Below are 23604 nucleotides of genomic sequence, written 5' to 3'. Positions count from 1 at the left end.
GTCTTCATTTGCCCACCCGTCTTCTGAGTTTTGGTTTTTGTTTTTTTCCATTTCGCTTCCTGTGTACGGGGGCGTTTTCTTTGTTGTTTTGATGTTTCCTTTCTTGCATGTTCTTTGTGGGTATTCCTGATACTTCGAGCTACTTTGTTTCGTATAGAAGCCTGAACAACCCTAAAGCTTTCATTTTTATCTCAAGAAAAGCAACGATTTTTATCACAAAGGTGCATTTTCTTTGTAGTTCTTTCAAAGCTTTTTTTTTTTTTGGTTAATTGTTTGGGTGTTCCTCATCCTTCTACTACTTTGTTTCGCATAGAAGCCCGGACAAGACTAAAGCTTTGATTTTTATCTCAAGAAAAGCAACGATTTTTATCATAACAGGTGCGTTATCTTTGTAGTTCTTTCAAGGCTTATTTTTTTGGTTAATTATTTTGGTGTTCCTGATCCTTCTTCTACTTTGATTCGCATAGTAGCTTGGACAACACTAAAGCTTTCATTTTTATCTCAAGAAAAGCAGCGATTTTTATCGCAACAGGTACGTTTTTTTTTTTGTAGTTATTTCAAAGCTTAATTTTTTTGGTTAATTGTTTGGGTGTTCCTGATCGTTCTTCTACGTTGATTGTGCTTTCTATCATTCCTTTTTTTTTTTTGCTTCTACGTTTCCTGTGTATTATATTTGGTTGGACCTTTTGTGTTTCAAATGTTAAATTGCACCTTTTGTTTCCATTGTTGCTGGGTAGATTGCTTATTTGTGTTCTACCTCAGCCCTAATGTTTGGGTGTTCCTAATTGTTCTCCTACTTTGTTGAGCATACAAGCCCGAAGAGCACTCAAGCTTTGATTTTTTTTCTCACAGAACAAAAGGATAGATTTTTATGACAACATGTGCGATTTTGAGGGTGTTCCTGATCGTTCTTCTACCTTGATGGTGCTTTCTATCATTCCCTTTTTTTTGCTTCTACGTTTTCTGTGTATTATATTTGGTTGGACCTTTTGTGTTTCAAATGTTAAATTGCACCTTTTGTATCCATTGCTGCTGGGTTGATTGCTTATTTGTGTTCTACCTCAGCCCTAATATTTGGTTGCTTTAGTGTCTTTTGCATTGGTTGGTTATGATTTTTTTCTGTGGATGTTTATTAATGTCATTTGTAGATAATAATTTGTTTGCTTTTGTAGCAATGGTACATTTTTATCACATACTTATTATTTGTGTGTATATTCTATTGTTTCAAATATTGAATTGCACCTTTTGTATCCATTTATGCTGAGTAGATTGCTTATTTGGGTTCAATTTGTATTAATATTGGAAAATAAAATTCTACTTGCACCTTTTGTATTTCAAAAATTAATTTATACATTCTTTGGTGGATGTCTATGATTCTTTTTTCTTTAGACTTTACCTTTTTTGTGTATTATATTTGGAGAAATCTAAGATGTTCAGGCAACCCTTCACAAGGCAAGACAACACTGTTATCCAAACCTGTGTACTTTGTTTTCCTTGCAGTTTTTATGATAACCAATGGTTGTTTCTTATATCATTCAGTATTTCTATTTTGACAGGATGGTGAAGGTGTAACTGAGGAGGTGAAAAACAGTTACCAAGTTTTCAGAAAATTAGAGTCATGATCATCCCATTTCTATGATTTTTTTTCTTTAGCTTTTACCTTACCTTTCCTGTGTATTATATTTGGTTCGACCTTTTACCATTTCTATGATTCTTTGCATCCATTGCTGCTGGGTAAATTGCTTATTTGTGTTCTACCTCAGCTGTGAATGACTTTTTTTCCCCTTCTACCTTTCCTGTGTATTATACCTAAGCCTTCTATGTTAGCCCTTATTTGTTTGATTTTACCTAAGCCTTTTATGTCAGCCCTAATATTTGTTTGCTTTATTGTCTTTGGCATTTTTTGGTTATGATTTTTTTCTATGGGTGTTTAACCATGTCATTTTGTAGATAATAATTTGAAAAATTAAGTTGCACCATTTGCACCATTTGTATTCTGTTGTTTAGTTAATTTTGTTTATATTTTGGTATATCCTAACTAACATTGGTTTTTAATTTTGACCAAGACCAACAAACTACACAAATAATAGTGTTTGGCATTTCAAATACAGCTTTGTTGAAATTTTGATATTGTTTGCAATATTTATTGTCCTGAATTGAAGTAATCCAAATTCAGAGTCACTGGCGATTGTTACTTTGCTGAAGTAATCCAAATTCAACCAGACCCTTTAGTATCTTTAACCGGAAAATTTAGTTTGGTGTACAAATAATGTTGTATGCATGAATATTGATTTTTTGTGTTTCTTTCTTTTGTCTTTTCAAGGTAACGTATAGACCCCTACAAAATCCCGTCAGCAGATTTTTTGGAATTTGTGTTTATACAGGTGCTAATGACTACTAACACTTTATCCTGTGGATATCAGCATGTATCATATTAATAGTCTTTGTGTAGTGACCGTTAATATTCTGATTTCAATCTTTGAAATGGGATGTCACATCCATCATCCCTCATAATTATTATAGTACACTACCATATGTTTCCTGACGTATAATTTCCCGTGTAATTAATACACTACTACATGTTTGCTGAGGTGCAATTTCCCAATGTCAAAACACTACGTGTCTATTCATATTTCATACATCGGGAAGTAAAAAACATCATCTTTTCCATATACACATAATTACTGTTTTTGATAGAGTTATTGTTATTATTTTTTAAAATTTAACCTTTGTATGTAATTATTTATTACTATTTAATTATACACCAATAATCATCATAAAGTAGCACGGGAGTGTAATAGCCTCGCAATAAAAACACCACAATAGTAACCATAATAAACTAGCACGGGAAGTGTAATAGCCTCGCAATAAAAACACAACAACAGTAACCATAATAAACTAGCACGGGAAGTGTAAAAGGTTATCGGTTACTTTGTACATTGTTAACTGTTCTTGATAACTGTTCACCCTCCCCCTCCCATAATTAAAACGCAGTATTATATATATCTATAACCACCCAGTATCCCCAAATCTTCACCCATTTGTTGAAGGACTTCTCCAAACACAAAACACTATGAATACATCATCATCAAATGTGTCTGATGCTGTAAGTTTAACTTTTCCATCCTTTATCTTTACTTTCTTATATGTTCGAGTTTGCTTCATCATCCATCCTTCATTCTTCTATGCTTTCTCTTTTCGTTCATACTACATGTTTGATATTGTGCATATTTATCTTCTCCTTTCAATGGGTTCATCTTTGTTCACTTACTCATTACATAAACGTTTCTCATCTAGGGCCCATCAAATTTACATGTACCGAGAATTGTGCACCGATTTGATGCGTCATTCCGTGTGGAGCAGGTCACGACTCTCACCCTTAAACATTTAGTTATTTATGTTAATATCAAATAAATAATATGTTTCAAATGTTAATGTGCAAAACGTTATTGAGGTTCCTTTTGCTTATCATAGACAATGGTACCCAAATTATCCAAATTATGTGTTATTCGACTATGAAGGAGACAAACACTTTATAAAGCTTCATAAATATGGTAACCGATTCTATGTTGGCAATGGACTCAAGGAACTTAGGAGAACACATGGCATTCACGAAAGTGTTCTCATGCGGTTTGTTGGAAGGAACAAAAATACTACTTTCAGTGTGGACGTTGTGGGACCTCTACACCAAAGGGCAGCCCCAACCATAAGGCACCATGTTTTTACCATTGATGTCTCTGAAGATATGATACAACAAAATTATCAATTGGTAGGTGTTTCTTAATTTAATCACAATCCTTTATATTATTTATTGTTGACTACTTATATTTAATCACCGTGTTACTTCTAACCTAGGTTCTGCCACCAGAGGCTTCAATTTATTTAACTGCATCAAAAAAAATATATGGTTGTTGATCGTGGTAGTGGTAGGCATCAGAAATGGATGATCAGCATGAACAATGGCCTTTCATGTGTTGCTGATGCGTGGATCCATTATTTAGGTGACTGTCATTTGAAGGCTGGAGATGAGGTCATCTTTTTCTACAACATTGACCAACATTTATGGGAGGTCCTCTATAGGAAGCAAGTTAAATGGGATGACACAGAGGATGAAGCTGACTCCCCTTGAAGAAATATTTAATTACTTATCTTTGTATTATTTTGATATATTATGTCTGTAATTTAATTACCCTCGGGTAATGAACAATTTTTTTTTTTTTACTTTTGTTTCTATTTAAACATTGCTATCAACAGTACAAATATTATTATGTTTTATTCTATGCTTGTGGGTTAAATTTTTCTATTCTATATTTATTATTTAGTTAGATTCAATTTTGGTTGTTTCCAAATAGTATTACTTGAGCTTTCGAAAGAAGCCTACACTTTAGTGAAGGTTGTTGTTCGCCTTTGCAGAACCAAGGGACAATGAAATGTAGAGCTTCAAATGCTTGAAGTACATGTAAATTATTTTTCTTTGTCTACTTTGTGATTCATTTTTATTTACTTATTGTATACATTTATTGTTGCAGACCATTGAAGTTGTTGAGGCTTATTGTTTGGGATCAGAGACCCTAATTCAAGATGGAACCTCATATTTTATGTGTGTTTGACATTGTACTTTGAATTGTAATTACATTAACATTCTTTTCACAGAATGTTACATCTTTTTACATTAGCAGCCTTTTCAGCCTGTATTATCTGTTTGAATATTTAAATTAATTTTTTGTACATTTTTTAAAAGATTATTAATATTTAACAATTAAGAAATCTCAAATCTGAGAATGAACACATGTTGGTAATATTCAAATAGGAGTATGAGCCCGGGCGTTCGCACGGGCAAAACTCTAGTTAGATTTCTAAATAATGAATGGTGAGGATAAGGAGTAACTCTTTTAAAGTTACTCTTGAAGTAACTCAATCCCTCCCCTCTTTCTCTGTCTATGTGTACACACACACTCTCTCTTTCTTTCTTTCTCTCTCTCTCTCTCACTCACATGCACACAAACACAAAGCTTCTTATAATAGACTTCCTTAGCCTAGACACTCACGACTTTAAAACCAAAATTCACTTAGCCATAAATTTCCTGTAAACATCTTATTGGGAGCTTGTTGATAAGTTTTTCCTCAAAGGTGTATTAGGTACTTGTAATCAAACAGAACCCATTTAGGATAGGTGTTCGTGGCCGGCAAGTGCACCGGATCGCACAAGTAGTATAAAAGGGTAAGAACTGAGTATCGAACTCTCGGGGAACTTGTGTTATCTGGCAAGCTATTTCGATAAATAGGTGTCTGGTATGAAAATATAACTGTGGTTATGAACAGGTATTTAAACTATCTAGGCAAAAAGAAAGAAAATCACACAAAAAATACTGTGTAAACACAAGTAGAGAAAGCGTTGGTCTTCCTCATAGGTTCCTGATGCTAAAAAGGATGTTCTCTATTTAACAATGCTCATGCGTTCCTATGTTGTCTCCTGGACTGCTAGACCCAATTCCTCATGATAGCCTAGCCTAGTCCCGATCAAGCCTCATCCGCAGATCCCTCTTGTAAGACTAAACTCAACCAAGACCGCATTAAGACACACATACACAACTAAGTTCTTGTACCTCGATCCCTCGTGATAGCACAACCACTTAATCCCGTACTACAAAGGACTTTAGAATCAGACCAGTTCCCACTGTTGAATGACCCTAACAAGCATGCATCTACGTGATCAAGGTAAAAGCACACTGGAATGAAAAGCAGATAGCACAGAGAACACACAAAACATCATTACATAGATAGAAATATATTTACATCAGGTACCTATAGGGAAGATCCAATAGAGGATTTAGCTTTCCATAGTTCGGAAACCTCCTTTACAACAAAGAGAAGAACAAGATGAAAGACTGCAAAAACACAAGTGGTGAGGATGTCTCCTTCACCTCTAGGATCTCACAATCACTCACAAACTCATCTCAAGTTCTCAGAACGGCTTCCGCTTCAAACTCACATCTCTGCAGATCTTCACACAGCAAAATCTCTTAGAACTCTTTGGAACTTGGACCTTTTTCTCTCTGGAACTTCCTAAACATGCAAAAGCTTCAAGCCAGGGCCAGACTCTCGTGCATGCAGAGGCTCCTTCAAGAAAAAGTCCAAACTCCATTTGCAAATCTGATTTCAGGCTTAAATAGGTGGCCTTGTTCGTGCTCGTGCGCTTAGCGCACGTATGGACCGCTTAGCGCACGTTAGTGATTTTTGGCTCAGCGCGCTTCTCTCGCTTAGCGAATGAGCTGAAGTGGTGCGCTTGATGACCTGGAGCGGTGCGCTCAGTGAACCTGATAGCTCATCTTTTTCTGGATTCTTCCTTGCGCTTAGCCACTGAGTGTCGCGCTTAGCGAATGCTCGCTAAGCCAGCATATTGGCTTAGCGAGAAGGTCAAAACAAGACTTTTGCCAATTTGCCTAATTAACCTGAAATTGAGAGAAATTGATTATTAATCACACAAAACAAAAGTATAAATTATCTATTACCTATATTTAACAAAAAGTACTTATAATATTACAAAACAACCATAAATTGGGAAAGTTTAATACAGAATACACAGGTTTTATACACAAAAGTTAGTCGTATTCATCGACTAACAACTCCCCCAAATTTACAGATTTGCTTGTCCTCAAGCAAAAGAGAACAACTCACTTGTCCTAGAGTGGTAAAACATGCAGTGTTTATGTACAAAGGTGTATGCATCAAAATTGATTGATTGCATGATGAGAAAGATGAAGCAATGTGTACCTATCACTTGTTTTCACAGAATATGCAGCCAGACAAAGAGGAGAACAAAATGTGAACTATACAGTTAGATGAAGTTAATCATAAGATAGATATCAAGGAAAGTAGCTCAAACCACAGTTTCACGGCTACTATTTCACTCAAGCACAAGTGTTTAAGCTATTCATTGATAAAAACTAACAGGAGGTCCAATCTTTGCATTTCATCTCATGCCATCAAGTCAGAAATGTATAAACAGAATCAGAAGGACTTTCTCAGGCTTGTAGTGAGGCTTGGCTACAAAAATTCATTTGTTTTTTCTAGGATTCAGAGGTTTAGATTCTAAGAGAGCACAAGTCCTAAACTAATCCCAATGATCTTTTCTTGTTTTGTAAAAATAACCTTCTCACTATTCCCTTTTCTTAATTTGCTTTTGACCTTATTGTAACATCACAACTTATTTTTTTCTTTCTTTTTTTTTTAACATACAACTTATTTGTTGTGTGTGCTGATGCTTAACCTTTTTCTTTTCATTCTTTTCAACTTTTCTCCCCAAAATTTAGAGTAAATTTGTCTTGAACCATATGTTCTCCTAGAATCTAAACAAGGTATTAGGAGATAATCATTTAAAGTTCAGGGTTCAGTTAATGACAAATCAATAAGCTTTATACACAGGAGCAAAAGATACAAGTATCATTCAAGGTAAGCTATTTGGTCAGAGAGCTTGTGTATGTACAATCATGGCCTTCATCATGTCCTCATTTATACATTTCATTCTAAAATTCAGAGATTCATGCAAAGATTATTACTCACAGCTAGTCGTTCACTCACAGTTTAAGGTCACACTCTCACCGGTTTTTGGTTCAAGCTTTTCTTTCACAATCAATCTGTCTACTGACTAACAATTCTAATTGCAAGTTCACATTCTTGTTCTTTCTTTGTTCGACATGCACATTTGCTCAAATTCATGAAAGGAAACACAAATTCCATCAAAATCATGCATTCAATTTAAAACAAAGTCATACACCCATTTTTCACAAAAAGATAAAAGTGTTTCACTGCCATGTCATCTAAAATAAGTTATACTGTTCAAAATGCTTCAGGATAAGCATACTAACTATTCATATATAAAACTAACAAGAAGTAAATAATGTACTAAAACCATAATTATACTAATAGATCAAAAAGCACAAAAAAATCAACAGGAATTTAAAGATCCTGTGATTGGTCTTGGGTGTCTTGTGTTTGAACCTCCTCCTCGTCAGTCAAATGCAGTACAGGAGTAGCTACGGGAGAAGTGTTTGGAGACAGGACTGAGTGGTTTGAACTTCAGGCGTTGAAGGATTTGCTGCCTGCTGTGGAGAAGTGGTATCTGCCATTGGTGTCGGAGGCTCTAGAGTGGCCTCAGGAGACTTTTCAGGAGTGGCTACGGCTTCCTTAGTTAGAACTACCCTCCTCTTCCTTATCAAGGGCTCAGGGGTGGAAGACTCTGATGACTCATCCGATGGCTGATGTGGTACCTGAGCAGCGGGATCCTCGTCATCCCTATGAGGAGGAGGTTGAGTCCTTGGCCAAGCTACCCATTCATTAAATTGCTCTACTGTAGGGATGGAGTCTGGAGGTGCTACCAGCTGGAGACTTTGCAGCAAAATAATCTACCCCTGATGTATGCTTCGAAGCATGGCTTTGAAATGTTGAAAATCTGCAGTAGGTGGGGTAGAAGGAGCTGTTGTAATACGAGCTGGAGGAGGAGCTGCTGATGTAGAAGCTGGATGAGCAGCCGCTGATGTAGAAGGAGTCTCAACTAGCCTTGCTCTTGGTCTTCTGGCCCCCTAATAATAATTGTTCGATCATCAGGGTTCCAACAATTCTTCCTTATGTAGGCCAAATTAATGATCGGGCTCAGACGTTCAAAGACAAGACTGTCGGAGGTAACTCCTCTAATCTTGCATAAAGTTGTGATAAGAGTAGGAAATCCAAGTCTTGAGGAGTTAGACTGGGCCATAGAAGTAATCTGCCCAGAAATGAGGGCTCCGACATTCATGTCCAACTGAGTAACTAGGCCAAAGATTAACCTAGCTCGATCCACAGTCAGATCTGATGTGTGGGAGTTCGGAGCCAGGTTGGAGTAGGATAGAACACTCCAGACCTGAGCAAGGGTGGTTAGGTCTTTTCTGAGGATCTTCCCCGGGCGACCTTCAGCATTTAGAATAAACCCTCGGCCGGGTATGCACAGTGCAGTCTCAATTTCTCTAGTGTCAGTAGGCATCCTGCAGTATCTTGAGTAAGCGGGCAAAGATTCACCCTCAGCAAGCACCACAGGTGTTTCTAGAAAGTCATTGAGGTTGTCTGCATCAATCCTTATTAAGTGGCCCCGAATTCTGACTTGTTTAGGTGAAGGCCCCCCAGGACTGTAGAGGTTGGCATAGATCTCCTTCACCAACGTGAGGTCAATGCTAGTATCAGCTAAGTTGGTGAGGCGCTTGTGAAAGTTACGCCTCTCCAACTCGCCCTTGAATTCATCCAGCTCTGTGTGATAGATTTCCACTTTCCTCTCAGCTAATATGTGTCTTCCCAATACATTGTTAGTATATCTAGTCCAAGCCTCAAAAGAGTGGAATCTTCTTGTATCATATTGAGTGGTGGGCCTTGAACCGCCACTCTTTCTTTTCCTGGAAGACATCTGCAGACAAAGGAATCAAACAATTAATCAGGACATAATTATTCAAACTTCAAAAATTGGAAAATAAAACTGAAAACAACATTGGCCACTTAGCAAGACATAATTCGCTTAGCGGGCCTTCACAAAAACAACACTGGGCTTAGCGACACAGGAGTGCCGCTTAGCGAAAATTGCTAAGGTCCAGTGTTTTCAAAATTGGCTTAGCTGGCGAGGAGCCCGCTAAGCCTAAGGTTAGCCGCATGGATTTGAGCTTAGCCAAGAATAAGCTGCGCTTAGCGGCACTAAACTGAGCAAAAATTTCACTAAGTTATGGGAGCTTAACGAGTGAAGCTCACTTAGCTCAGAGGATGCCTCAACCAATTGCGCTTGGCTCAGGAATGCTCAGCTTAGCACGTGGCTATCACAAAAAAAAATGGTTAAGTTACCTGGGCTTAGCGATTCAGCCTCGCTTAGCCACAGGTAGTTCAGCAAGAGGATGAATGTTCATCCTCAAAGGATGAACTCGCTTAGCGCAGTAAGTGCGCTTAGCGAGTTCTTCAGATAAAGCTTATATGCAATGAGTATTGATGAACTCGCTTAGCGCAGCATTCTCGCTTAGCGAGTTCATCGCGTTTTCCAGAAAATGCAGAAAACACAGCTTGTTTTCTTGCACTTTTCAAGCCTCTAAAAGGCATATCAGACATGCAATGTGTGCGCCATACTCAATTCAGTATACAAGCTTACATAACCCTCATCTTAAACTAATTCTAACAAAACATAAAAACCCTAAAAATCTAAAGCTACAGTTAAAGTCTTCTACCCTAAAGTTAAGACAAGAAAAAGAGAAAAAGGATCAAGGAACTTACTTGGACGGTGTATGATTGATGCTTCAAAGTCGAAAATGCACAAAGAGAGTACAAATGCAAAATGTGAAAATTTTTTTAGAGAGAGAATGCAGAGGCGAGGTTTCTATAATCTGGAAAATGTGAGTGTCACTGCTGTTACACTCACTTAAGCATTTTCGATACTTTCACTTAACGGACCGTTGCGCTAAGCGAGCAAGAGAGACGTTTGGTTTCTCAACTAGGCTCGCTTAGCGAACGTGCGCTTAGCCGACGTTTCAAATTTGAAATTTTTTTTTGAATAGAAACTCGGCTTAGCGTGAGAGTAAGTCTGCTTAGCAAGGTCTGCATATTAGAAAAGTTGCAACTCTCGCTAAGCCTGGCTCTGGCCAGTTTAGCTAAAATGATGCATCTTAAGTATAGAGGAGCATGCGCTTAGCTGAGAGGTTCTCGCTTAGCACTCATATTTCCACAATGAATCTCGCTTAGCTACCATGACTTTCGCTTAGCTTTATCGACCTCAGTTATGGCCGTAAGGAATTGCGCTTGGCGACAATAGGTCCCGCTTAGCCACTAATAAGTTGTCTCTTAGCGATCAGGCTGAAGCTTAGCTGAATTCAGATCGAATCGAAGTTAGCTTTGCTAAACCTTGGCCAACTTAGCAGACCAAATCAGCCTCAGATAAAGGGTTGGGTGCTAAGCGCTCAAGACTCGTGGCTTAGTGCATGAACAGAGATGCGCTTAGCGAAAGGACTATTTTTCAAAAAGATTTTCTAAGTTTTTTTTTCAGTCCTTTTTCCAAGAAATTGAAACCCTTATGTTATGCATTCAAAGATTGGCTGATATACTCCTATGTACAGATTACATAGCAAGTTCCAAATGATTTAAATGCATAAAAAAACAAACAAACACAACAAAGATTATAACTGGGTTGCCTCCCAGGAAGCGCTTTTTTAACATCATTAGCTTGACGCTTTTACCTCTCTAAGCAATCTCATGTTTTGGTTCTCACCTTCAGAACCTTTTGACCTTCTCCCATTACCTGCAAGCAAACATTGTGTTCTGGAGCATGCTTGTCTTCCACAAACAAGTCGAAATCAATTTTCTGGTCTTCAAAACCTAACTCCAGCTTTCTCTTCCCCATGTCAACTATGAAGCTTGCAGTCAACATGAACGGCCTTCCTAAGATTACAGGGATGTCAATATCTTCAGAGATATCCATGACCACAAAGTCTGCTGGGAAGTAAAATGCTTTACCCTGACCAACACGTCTTCAATCACTCCATAGGGCCTGGTAATGGAGCGGTCAGCTAATTGTAAAGTCATTCGAGTGAGCATAATCTCCAACTCTCCCAGTCTTCTGCACATGGAGAGTGGCAACAAATTAATGTTGGCTCCCAGATCAATCAGAGCCTTTTCGACATTGACTTCTCCTATTGAACAAGGAATGGTTACACTCCCAGGATCTTTGTGCTTAGGTGGAAGGATCTTTTGGATTACAGCACTACAATTTCCTTCCACTATGATGTTTTCCTGATGAATGTACTTGTGCTTCCTTGTCAACATATCTTTCAAAAATTTAGAGTAGAGTGGCATCTGCTGCAGAGCTTCGCCAAAGGGCATGGTTATTTCCAGTTTCCTAAAAATATCCAAAAATCTTGCCAAATAATGATTTTTTTTTCTTTCTTGGATGGCACCACAGGATATGGTACTTCCAAACTCTCTTCCATAGCCTTTCCACTTCTACTCTTCTCTGCAACCTTATTTTTTTCATTTTCTTTTTCTTTTTCTTTTTCTTTTTCTTTTTCTTTTTCTTGGTCCTCCATCTCTTTATTCTGGACCACTATTTTCTTCCCTTTTTCCTGATTCTCTTTACCCTTCACATCATTTTTCTTAACCTCAGCACCTTTCTTTTCACTCAGTTGTTCCTTGTCTACCACATTTTCTTCATCCTTAGCTTCCACAAACCTTTTACTCCTGGTCATCACAGCCTTGCATTCCTCCTTAGGATTATTTTCCACCACTTCTTCCCATGTTTTAAGACTATTGCCTTTGAATGAGTGGAGCCACCTCTTGGCCTCTCCTGCCAGTGAAAATGAGAAAAGGCTGAGTCTGATAGCTTCATCTGGTACACCGGCAATCTTAACAATATTGCAAATCTCAATAAATGTTGCCAAGTGTGTATAGGGATCATCATTAGGTAATCCTTGAAATAAATTCCCTTGTATCAGATGGATCAAAGAATGTGGGTAGGTAATGTCGTGCGCTTGCACTTCCAGACGTGCAATGCTAGTGAAAAATTGTGGTACAAAGCCACATGAATAGTCCTCAAGGGTAGTCCTCTGATCATGCTCATCTGCCATGGTAGCAGTTTCAGAATGTTGATTAGTGAATTCCCTTGATGATGGTGAATCAAGTGACAATGAATCAAAAAAATGAGTCTCCTCCTCAATGTTCTGTCTTGCAACAGTTTCCTTCTCTTCTCAGCCCTGTTCCTTCTTAGTGTAGCTTCTATTTCTAAGTCCAAAGGAACTAGAGTACTTATAGGAGATCTATGCATAAACAGTACTAACAGAGCAGTGGTTATCTAGTTCAATTAGAGAAGATAAATATAAATTAAACAAATATTCACAGAAACAATCAAAGAATAACAAATAAAGAATAGACACCTAAAAATGAGCTAACTTCCCAAATAAAAAGAAGTTCCCCGGCAACGGCACCAAAAACTTGTGTTATCTAGCAAGAATCGAGTATCGAACTCTCGAGGACCTTGTGTTATCTGGCAAGCTATTTCGATAAATAGTCGTCTGGTATGAAAATATAATTGTGGTTATGAACAGGTATCTAAACTATCTAGGCAAAAAGAAAGAAAATCATGCAAAAGAAATACTATGTAAAAACAAGTAGAGAAAGCGTTGGTCTTCCTCATAGGTTCCTGATGCTAAAAAGGATGTTCTCTATTTAACAATGCTCATGCGTTCCTATGTTGTCTCCTGGACTGCTAGACCCTGATTCCTCATGATAGCCTAGCCTAGTCCCGATCAAGCCTCATCCGTAGATCCCTCTTGTAAGACTAAACTCAACCAAGACCGCATTAAGACACACATACACAACTAAGTTCTTGTACCCCGATCCCTCGTGATAGCACAACAACTTAGTCCCGTACTACCAAGGACTTTAGAATCAGACCAGTTCCCACTGTTGAATGACCCTAACAAAGCATGCATCTACGTGATCAAGGTAAAAGCACACTGGAATGAAAAGCAGATAGCACAGAGAACACACAAAACATCATTACATAGATAGAAATATATTTACATCAAGTACCTACAAGGAAGATCCAATAGGGATTTAGCTTTCCATAGTCCGGAAACCTCCTTTACAACAAAGAGAAGAACAAGATGAAAGACTGCAAAAACACAAGTGGTGAGGATGTCTCCTTCACCTCTAGGATCTCACAATCACTCACAAACTTATCTCAAGTTCTCAGAATGGCTTCCGCTTCGAACTCACATCTCTGCAGATCTTCACACAACAAAATCTCTCAGAACTCTTTGGAACTTGGACCTTTCTCTCTCTAGAACTTCCTAAACATGCAAAAGCTTCAAGCCAGGGCCAGACTCTCGTGCATGCAGAGGCTCCTTCAAGAAAAACTCCATTTGCAAATCTGATTTCAGGCTTAAATAGGTGGCCTTGTTCATGCTCGTGCACTTAGCGCACGTATGGACCGCTTAGTGCACGTTAGTGATTTTTGGCTCAGCGCGCTTCTCTCGCGTAGCGGATGAGCTGAAGCAGTGCGCTTGATGACCTGGAGCGGTGCGCTCAGCGAACCTGACAGCTCATCTTTTTCTGGATTCTTCCTTGCACTTAGCCACTGAGTGTCGCGCTTAGCGAATGCTCGCTAAGCCAACATATTGGCTTAGCGAGAAGGTGAAAACAACACTTTTTCCAATTTGCCTAATTAACCTGAAATTGAGAGAAATTGATTATTAAACACACAAAACAAAAGAATAAATTATCTATTACCTATATTTAACAAAAAGTACTTATAATATTACAAAACAACCATAAATTGGGAAAGTTTGATACAGAATACACAGGTTTTATACACAAAAGTTAGTCGTATTCATCGACTAACAATAGGGAACCTCATTCAATTAGAGGAATTTTTTTCTTCTGAAGATTGAAGCCCGAAGAGACTTTTTGAAAAAAATACTTGGGTGGAATTAGTAATGACTTAAAGAGTACTACGGTAAAGCCTAAAAAGGCTTTTTGAAAGAATACTCAAGAGAAGTTTGTGAAGACTTGGAGAATATTGGTTGCAAGAGCTTATGAAGGCTTCAAGAAAGAAAGAATACCATAAGTTGTGCTTGTGTTAATGAAAATCCTACAAGTGTAAGGACTGAGTGTAGCCCAAGGTTTTGGGTGAACCAGTATAAATTGTGTGTGGGCTTTATTCTTTACTGTTTCTGATTTGTTGCTTATATATTTTATTTTTTGGAAAGCACATTTTACAAAGTCATATCATTGTTATAAGTCTTTAGAATTTTTCTCAAATGGCTTTCAAATATATGAAGCAACATGTACTTTTCTCAAGAAGAGACAAAAACATAATCTACATTAGGTAGAATATGATATTTTCAAGTAGCTTTTGAAGTAGTATTCTTTAGTATCTTTTAAGTATTTTAACATAATTATTTTCATACAAAGTACTATAGAGGGATAAGTTGTGCTCCTAACCAAGCTACTGAAATCCAAACTAAAAGCTAATTTAGAAACTTCAGAAGCTACAAGCTCTTTTGCAGGAAAAGCCACAATCAGTCAAGCATCACCATTCAAGCCCCCCTTCTAGTGACCTTCTTATCCACTCCACATTGCAATAGGAAAAACTTGAAACAATAGACCTTTCGATTGGGTTTTGCACCAATACAATGATGCAATGGTGACCATCATCGAAAAACACAATCAAGACCAAAAGACAATAGTTTGACACTTGCAGTCAATTTAGGGCCTCAACTTTTCTTTTACCTTCAAGCAACTATTCGAGGCACATTTTTTTTTCAAAACTTGCATGCTTGAATAGTTTACTAGCATCCATGTTAGGTCAAGTTCAATTAGGGAACTACATGTGCATTATCTTTTAAAACTATTTAATAAAACTTCATATGGTCTTAATTCCTAAAATGTAGGTTTTGCATAATGAGGAACATGTTTTGGTGACACAAGCTAGCCACTGTTGATTAGCATGTTACTTTACATAACTAGAGGTTATCACAATTTAGGATCCTAATAGAAAGGGTACTATAGTACTCATTGATATTTACATTTGATAAACAAATTACCCATACATGTTCTTATATTTATGCATATAGCAACTATAGTTTTTATTTTCATATTTATTGAATACTTATATAGTCATACCCATACATGTTATCTGAACTTTTACTCGGGACGAAACTAGAAATTTGGCTCAAATTATGTGTGTGTGTGTGTCTGTGTGACATGCACTACTACATGAAAGACATTTTATATTGTCGTTTCTATATTGGTTATTCAAAACCCGATGTAGTAAATTGTGTGGTGGCATTTTTGCAATTAAATGTAACTTCACAACATCAATTATTTATAAACTGGTGTAGAAAAAATGTTTCTAACATCGATAAAAATTTGAACCAATGTTGAACTAGCATTCTAACATCAGTTCAAATTCGAATCAATATTGAATCATTTTTGTAATTACTTATTCGAACTACCCCTTGTTCTTGTCTCATATCTCTAATCTTCACAAATCCTCAAAATCCCTAGTTTCTCTCTTGCTTCATTGCTACTACAAACCTAAACCCCCACCCCCACCACCTTGCTCACCTCCACCACAAGCCCAAACCCCAACCACAACCACCACCAGTAAAGTACCTAAAGCACACTAGAAAGGGGTTGAATAGTGTGATGGATAAAAACTTAGTCTTTCGAAAACTATAAAAATATTTTCTCAAAACATATATCAATGGATGAAGAGTTTCATCCAAGGGATTCAAAATAACTTTGTGTTAAGAAAACTAGTTCATAAAACTTGAATATGATAGTGTAGAAGTGACTTAAAGAAAAGAACTAGTTATATAGAAGCAATAATAAAGACACAACTATTTTATACTAGTTCACCCCAACTCTTGGGCTATGTCCAGTTCTCCTTCAAACCTTGAAGGGTTCTACTAATCAAATCTTTGATTACAACCAAGTATTCTCTATCTCACTTCTGGCTACAACGAGTACTCTCTATGCCACTCTCGGCACTATACTTAATCTCCCCCTAAGATTAATATCCAAGTATTTTTTTGTCACTAAGCCACTCTTGGCTTTTACAAACAATGTATGTTGGGTAGAAAATGTATTCTAATCACTCAAAGAGTGTTTGCATAGTAAGCTTCAATACTACGAAACTCACTAACTTAGCAAAGCTAAGATTCACTCAATTTGCTCAAGTTTCCTTTGTCCAGTATACTGACAACATTACATCACTTGTTCGCTTTGTCTCAGAATACTCTCTTGTTTTTTGACAACTTGGCTCTTGACACAAGGTCGCTATTGTGCAAAGAGAGAGTGTGGGGATCACAATCTACAACATATCTTCAAAGAAGTACAGTTTTCCAGTGTCGCCTAGTGCTCAGAGTTGACTTTCAACATACAAATTGAAAGAAACATTGACAACATAAGACAAAAGGAATTAAGAATGTCAAGACAAGACAATTTAAATCTTTCCTTTTGTGCGCTTTGGCACGAGTTTCTTATTGAACATATGGATTTTGCTTTTTGTGTTTGTTTTCAATTCTTGAGGATTGAGTAACTATTCCATAGCTTTTATATCACAAGTCAAGTGTGAAAACACTTGTCTTCTCCGGGTTGAAGAAGTAATATCACCCAATGAGATAAATAAACCTGTAGCTTAAGCATGAAAGGTTAGTACATAAAATTTATACTTTGTTATCATTGAAACCTTAGGGAATTAATTTTTTGTTACAATCCAATGTGACTTGGATGCAGTCAAACTCAACAACTAGGAATTCAACCCCTCCCCCTCCCCCCAACTTCCATCTTGCCAAAACTACAAACTCACCCCTGTGGCCCCACCATGCTTACCAACCCAAGTCCTCTTCATCACCTCCCTTATGAAAAGAATGGAGACGTTTAGTTCATTTTTTCTTACAAAACATTGCAGCGCATTGGAAATCAATGTCATAGTTGTGCGACTCCTTTAAGGTGAGGGCTTTTTAGGTTTTTGAATCAGTTAATTTCGAGTGGTGCAACCTTGGGTTATTTGTTTAACTTAGGGATGCATTGAAAATCTTTCATTCTTTTATTTGATGTTGAAGAGATATTTTCTATTATTTTGAAAGATATTAATATTTAAAATAAGATGGCTTTGCCTTAGTAAAGACAGGGACATCATCCACAAAGAATAGATGGGAAATTTTGGGCCCATTGTTAGGAAAAATTAAAGGTTTCCAAGAGCCTTTATCAACCTTCGAGGAAATCATTTCACCAAGACACTCCATACACAGAACAAACAAATCAGGAGATGGAGTCACGTTGGAGAAGCCTTGTAGCAAGAGAAAACCCTAGGTTTTTACAACTATTCCACAGGAAAAGATGGAGATCTTGAAATTTCGTGCATGATAAGAACAACAATAACCTTTGGGAAACCAAATATCCTCAAGGTATGCTTAAGGAAATCCCAATCAATTTTACCATAAAGCTTTCTCCAAATCCAGTTTCAGAAAGAAGTCTTCATGCTTCTTGTGAAACTTCGTCATAAGGTGGGAAATTTCTTGGAGAACTATAGCATTATTAGTAGTGCTCCTACCTGGAATAAAATTGTTATAGAGAGAGCTTATCAACTCACACAGCCAGGGTCAAAGTCTCTTGACTAAGACTTTCGATACCAGCTTGTACAAGACATTACACAAACTTATAGGGCTAAACTCTTTAAGTCTAGAGTAGTTATCAACCTCAAGAATCAACACAAGGAGGGTGTCCGCAGCTAGAGGGTCAAAATAACTAGTGGAAAACGCACTAAAAACAAACTTCCACACATCTTCACCCACATCCTTCCAAAACATTTTAAAAATGAGTTAGAATCCATTAGAACCTGATGATTTATAGGACTTCATGCTTATATGGGCCACATGAACCTCTTCCTTCGAAATATGTTGAAGTAGGGATTGGATTGTTTCACTAGGAAGAGGCTTACAAAAGGAAACACAATCACAACCCACAACCTCTTTAGTACCAAGAAGCTATTGGAAATAATTAGCAGCCTCTAGATGAAGCATGCCCTCCTCCATACACCAATCCCCATATTCCAAAAACAATCTATGAACCTTGTTCCTTTTCCTTCAAATAATTGTTTAAGCATGAAAGAAAGAGGTGTCTCTACTCCCCAAACGAATACATTTCTCTCAAGATTTCTGAAACCAAAATGTCTCTTCCTGAAAAAGAATAGACTATCAATCCTGAAGCAACCTATCTTGAAGAATAAGAAAGGAAATAGGATCAATCCTTTCAAGACTTCTCTGAATCCCTTTCAATCTGAAATCCATGGGGTGATATGGATCCAAGCATAGTGAACAAGTGATCCCAAAGGTGTTTTCTTCAAGAAAGGATAGGGCTAGCATAGAAACTCAAAATGCACCAAGACCTTCTACCCCTATAAATCATGATAGTTATACTCTGTGGCATTGAGTCAATGATCTGGACAATGAAAGGAAAATCATGCAAAATCAACTCCCAAATGTCGTTGGAGTAATGGCCATCAGCATCCTCTATAACAACACTTTAGTTTGAGAAAAGCTAGTATGAGTCTCCAAAATAAAAACAAAGATTGGCTTATTCCTCTTCCTGCTAATTTCCAAATAGATTTCAACCTATCGTGCATTGTGACAAACCCTATCATCTTTCCTAATAGTTTCACAATCACTGCATCCTTCCATGGTAACCATAGGTCTTGCAAGATATTATCATCAATGAAATATTTAGGTTTGAACCTATCACCATTCTCCAATTCTATTCGAAAGAGATTCTTCATTACCAGGTTTGTCCTTAGGATGTTGAAAATCCATAAGCTTATCTCAAAACAAAATTTTTTGAATGACCATCATGGCCCCTCCACCCCCATCAGGAGGTTTTGGAACCGGCATGCGAGAGAAAAAACCTCGTTGCTCAAGAGTTGTCATATACAACAACGTTATTGAAGATCGTGACTCCAAAAGTTATAATTGTGCCTTCTCTAATTGATTTGTTTGCCCCAAATATACATTTATTAATTAATTGATATTTATTTGAATTCAAATTATATTAACTTAAATGTGATTTGTAATTGAATCAATCAGCTATGAAGCACTACATGATGGCATAAGTCATCCAAAACTAGAAAATAATTATTGAATGTCACATGTACTCCAAAACTATTAGTGGATTCATAAATTTATTTTAATTGATGATTGATTGATTACAACATTATGCATTTGTTGAGGTTTCATGGTGTATAATTTTAAAATACTTTATCGAATATATTGTTAATTAAATCTTATTTTATTAATTAACTATCAACTAAATTCAATCATATTTAATTTATTCATCTGCTCCAATCAATTATTCTATGTGTGTGATCCTATAAGCTCCTATGAGACTAAAAACTATATTAAATCACTAGACTTTGTGTCCCTTCATCCAAATGTCTTGATCGAACATGAGGCATAAAAGTGTCATCCTCGTTAATTCTAATGGTTGATTTCTCGATACCCTAGTGGACACATAAACACAAATGGATCCAATATCTCATATTGGTCAATTTTTGCACGTCTCACTCTATCGAGAGACCCATAAGCATAACTCCTGTAATGTAAGAGGGACGAATCCTATCTACATCTCTCACTTCCCTCATCATGATTCATTATAGGCCAAAGTACTACCTTTATGATCACTCCTACATGTACGAATCATAATGATTTAAAGTCGAAAGACTACTATCACCTTATGATTGCCATGAGAAGCTCTTATAACACTTACATAACTATTATGAAACCTTCTCAGAGCGGGTCTATCCAATATAAATATTACTCATAATATTTATACCTGTGTGCCAACTTGATATCCCATATTCATGACTTGTGAGATGTGACCATCACTCTACTCACACAATAGCCTCAATGCACTATTCTCGCCCTAGTCAACAATAATACTTAAATGTTGATACTTTTAGAATTACGTTTCATTGTTCGATGAATCTCACAATTAAATCCACTTGATTTGCCATCGAATGAATCACCTATTTTAAGGACATTATTACAATAGAAAACTAATACATAATAATTAACATGTCTCATTTATATATAAACCAAAATTATGATACAAATATAGTCTGCAAAGGTAATTCTTTTTAGGTATATTTATATTTTTTTTTGGTACATTCAGCAAAGGCAAGAATTTTATTTTTTAACAATTAGTTTTAGTTAAAAGAGAGTTTAAAGTTAGTAATTTATATTTAATAACTTTTATTATAAAAGTAATTTCATAGTCAAACTTAATATAAAAAGTTACTTAAAATTTGGTTCTTCGCAAAATTAATTTTAGAATTAAAATCCTGTTTGAAAAACAAAACCAAGCATATTTTATAAATAAAAAATAATAATAATAACAGAACTCATATCTACTCTTGAAAAAATGGGTCTAAGCTACCCCCACAAATCCAAACACCTATCTATTAGAAAGCCTTACCCGAATCACTTGAATGAAATAAAAAGTTATAATATTTAAATTACAAACTTCAACATAGTAATTAAAAAAATAGCATCATCAAAATATTCACACGCCAAAGTTTTTCTTTGATTAATTAGACAACCTTTAATTGTTAAGAACAAAAGTAAGGAGACATCAGTGAACCAAGCAACAGCCACACCAGTGACACCACACAAAAGTTCATATACAGATAAAATAGCAAACCAATGTATACATGCCTTAGAGGCATTCTAACTTGAAATTGCCCAACTAAAAATTCATTATCTGTCTATTCATTGCATGTAATGAAATTGAAATACATTTTCATTATAATAAATTATATATCATCATGGAGGCCTATTTCCCCAAAATGGATTTGAGCCACCAAATGCCTTTTGTGTCTTGGGGGCCTTCTTCCTCTGGTGGAGGATCGCTCTGTGGGGTCTTGTGGAGTTTGCTCACATCATATCCTACATCCTTAGCTCTCTGAACAAGCTTGTTGTAGATCTCATCATCCAGATGGGGTTTCCTGCTTAATATCTAGGATTCAAAATTAACCAAAGTTATGTCCAGAAAATTAAATTATTGAACAGATCATAAATAAGATATACAAAAGCAATTGTTAAGAAGATAAAAACTCCATGGTACTCACACGGCATATTTCTAGTGCTGTTTCATTTGTAATCAAGGTTTAAAATTGCATTTACAACACCTAAATTGTAAAAACTTGCAAACAAATGTTTAATTATATGAAGCCCCCTCAATTTATTTTGAAAAATAAAAATTTATAAAAAAAAAGATTTATTTTTTCTTTATTTCTTAACTCTCAGTGCTCTAAAAATTGTCTAATTTCGCCATTGACAATGGTGATTTTGCTAACAATTGTGAAGAGTCAACTGTTGGGGTCCGAATTACGATTGTAGATGGCAATTTGAGATTCTGAACCATATCAATTGTGTGAATCATTGCAGCAAAACTTTTTATTTTATAGATAAGATATCAATACTCAACAGAACTGATTCTGCGAAATGGTTAATATTAAGTAGTTCCGGCGGTAATAGAGAAATTTCCCCAAATAGACCATGGTAGTAGTCGCACGCAAAGCAACTATATTAACCTTTTGCCACTTTACTCTTCTCTATTCTAGCACCTTTTAAAATGAAAAGCCTCCGTGTGCAATCAAATTCCCGCAACAACAAGCAATGGTTTAAAAAAGCAATAGCAATTGAGCAGTAACATCAAGGCCTTTCAAGTCACTGAAATAACATTGCGCCCACATAAGATTGACACTTATCATTTTATAACTTTTAATAAACTTTAACCAATGGTGTATTTGGTAAAATTAGCTTATAGCAAATAAGCTGAAAATTTATAAACTAATTTGTGATGCGGCTACTACCTGCTAGCATTTCTCTAAGATACATTTGTCAGCAATTTTTTATACTATGGATTGTGACAAAACTTGTTAGCAAGCAAATTAAAACCTGGAGAAAAAAAACTGAGACAAGACCAAAACATGAAAAGTAAAAGGCAAATAGGCTTACTTACCCAAAGGCAATTCCTGCTTGGTTGGCCAATCAAAGCGTACTGGTAATCACCATCAATGAACAAAACCCAGTAGTCCCCTGTTACAGGAATGATAGGCAAAAAGGGAGGGACATAAAACTTGACCTTGAACTTGGCCTCATCACTTGTGCGGTTAGACTTAAAAGCAGTTCCCTCTATGTGCCCTCTCTTGCCATTACTCCAAGTCTCGTTGAGCACTTGCACAGTGCCATCATTCCTAAGAGTGTATGTGGCTCTGGTGTTCACGCCATCCTTGGGCTGGTTCCTTGAAGGGAAAGAGGCTATCTCATACCAACGCCCCATGTACCTTTCCAAGTCCAAACCCCTCTCAACTTGCATCTCGTTGTTGGCCATTGGTGGTGGCTTGAAGGGGGAAATCACAAAACACAGGACAGAGAGAACAATGATTTGCTTGGTTTCTTGGTTCTTTGTAGTGGTTGTTGGGTTTGATAAGGTTTCTAATGTGGATATAAATAGATAGATAGCAGATACAAAGCTTGTTCGGCAATTCTTGAATTAGCGTGCGAAGATAATTAATATCAAACATAATAACTTTAATTAATAGTTAATGTTATATTGATATTTAATAATTGTGTTTATAAACATCTATGTTCTTCTAAAAAAAATTATGTTTCATTTTTTTAAATTTGAAAATAATAAATGAATTATTTTCTATATAAAATTTATAAATTTAATTTGCAAATTTAAAATATTTTTTTAACTCTGTATTTATTATGTTTGATGTTATTAACATAAAAGAACACACCTAAATCAATGACATTATTTCAAGTTAACTTAAAGATTTCGAATTTAAATGTTAAGTATGTAACTAGTAACTAGATTAGTTCCTCATAGAAAAAGTTACATGTTTTTTTTTCAACAAATATTAATTTATTAATTATTGTTAATGAAGGGATTGAGACATATTACTTCTCTCTCCTCTATTCTCATTTTTCCACGTCAATCTTACACTTCTTATTGAATGATGCATGTGTTTTATACCAAAAAATTCAG

At 36.3% G+C, this 23604-nt stretch overlaps 1 protein-coding gene and 1 long non-coding RNA gene across 2 annotated transcripts; both read right to left on the bottom strand.

Annotated features, from left to right (window-relative positions):
* Nucleotides 1-21184: 21184 nt before the first annotated feature.
* TIL' (temperature-induced lipocalin') lies at nt 21185-23096 on the bottom strand. The gene is made up of 2 exons (NM_001251565.2): nt 22573-23096; nt 21185-21564 (listed from the first exon to the last, which is right to left on the bottom strand). The coding sequence occupies exons 1-2, from the start codon at nt 22942-22944 to the stop codon at nt 21382-21384; spliced, it is 555 nt and encodes a 184-aa protein (NP_001238494.1). The 5' UTR covers nt 22945-23096; the 3' UTR covers nt 21185-21381.
* On the bottom strand, nt 21990-22566 carry LOC121173628 (uncharacterized). Its single transcript, XR_005888850.1, has 2 exons — nt 22424-22566; nt 21990-22280 (listed from the first exon to the last, which is right to left on the bottom strand). It is a non-coding gene; the product is annotated as an uncharacterized lncRNA (long non-coding RNA).
* Nucleotides 23097-23604: the final 508 nt, after the last annotated feature.

This window comes from Glycine max, chromosome 15 (assembly GCF_000004515.6).
Source record: "Glycine max cultivar Williams 82 chromosome 15, Glycine_max_v4.0, whole genome shotgun sequence".
Taxonomy (NCBI): Eukaryota; Viridiplantae; Streptophyta; class Magnoliopsida; order Fabales; family Fabaceae; genus Glycine; species Glycine max.
The sequence above is the reverse complement of the archived record's forward strand: the minus strand, read 5'-3'. Positions and strand labels throughout refer to the sequence as shown.

Bases quoted from the DNA above. Each gene is read 5' to 3' on its own strand.
- TIL' (NM_001251565.2), bottom strand. From the start codon at position 22,944: ATGGCCAACAACGAGATGCAAGTTGAGAGGGGTTTGGACTTGGAAAGG. The intron at 21,565-22,572 runs GTAAGTAAGCCT...TTTGAATCCTAG, and splicing joins CAAGCAGGAATTGCCTTTGG to ATATTAAGCAGGAAACCCCA.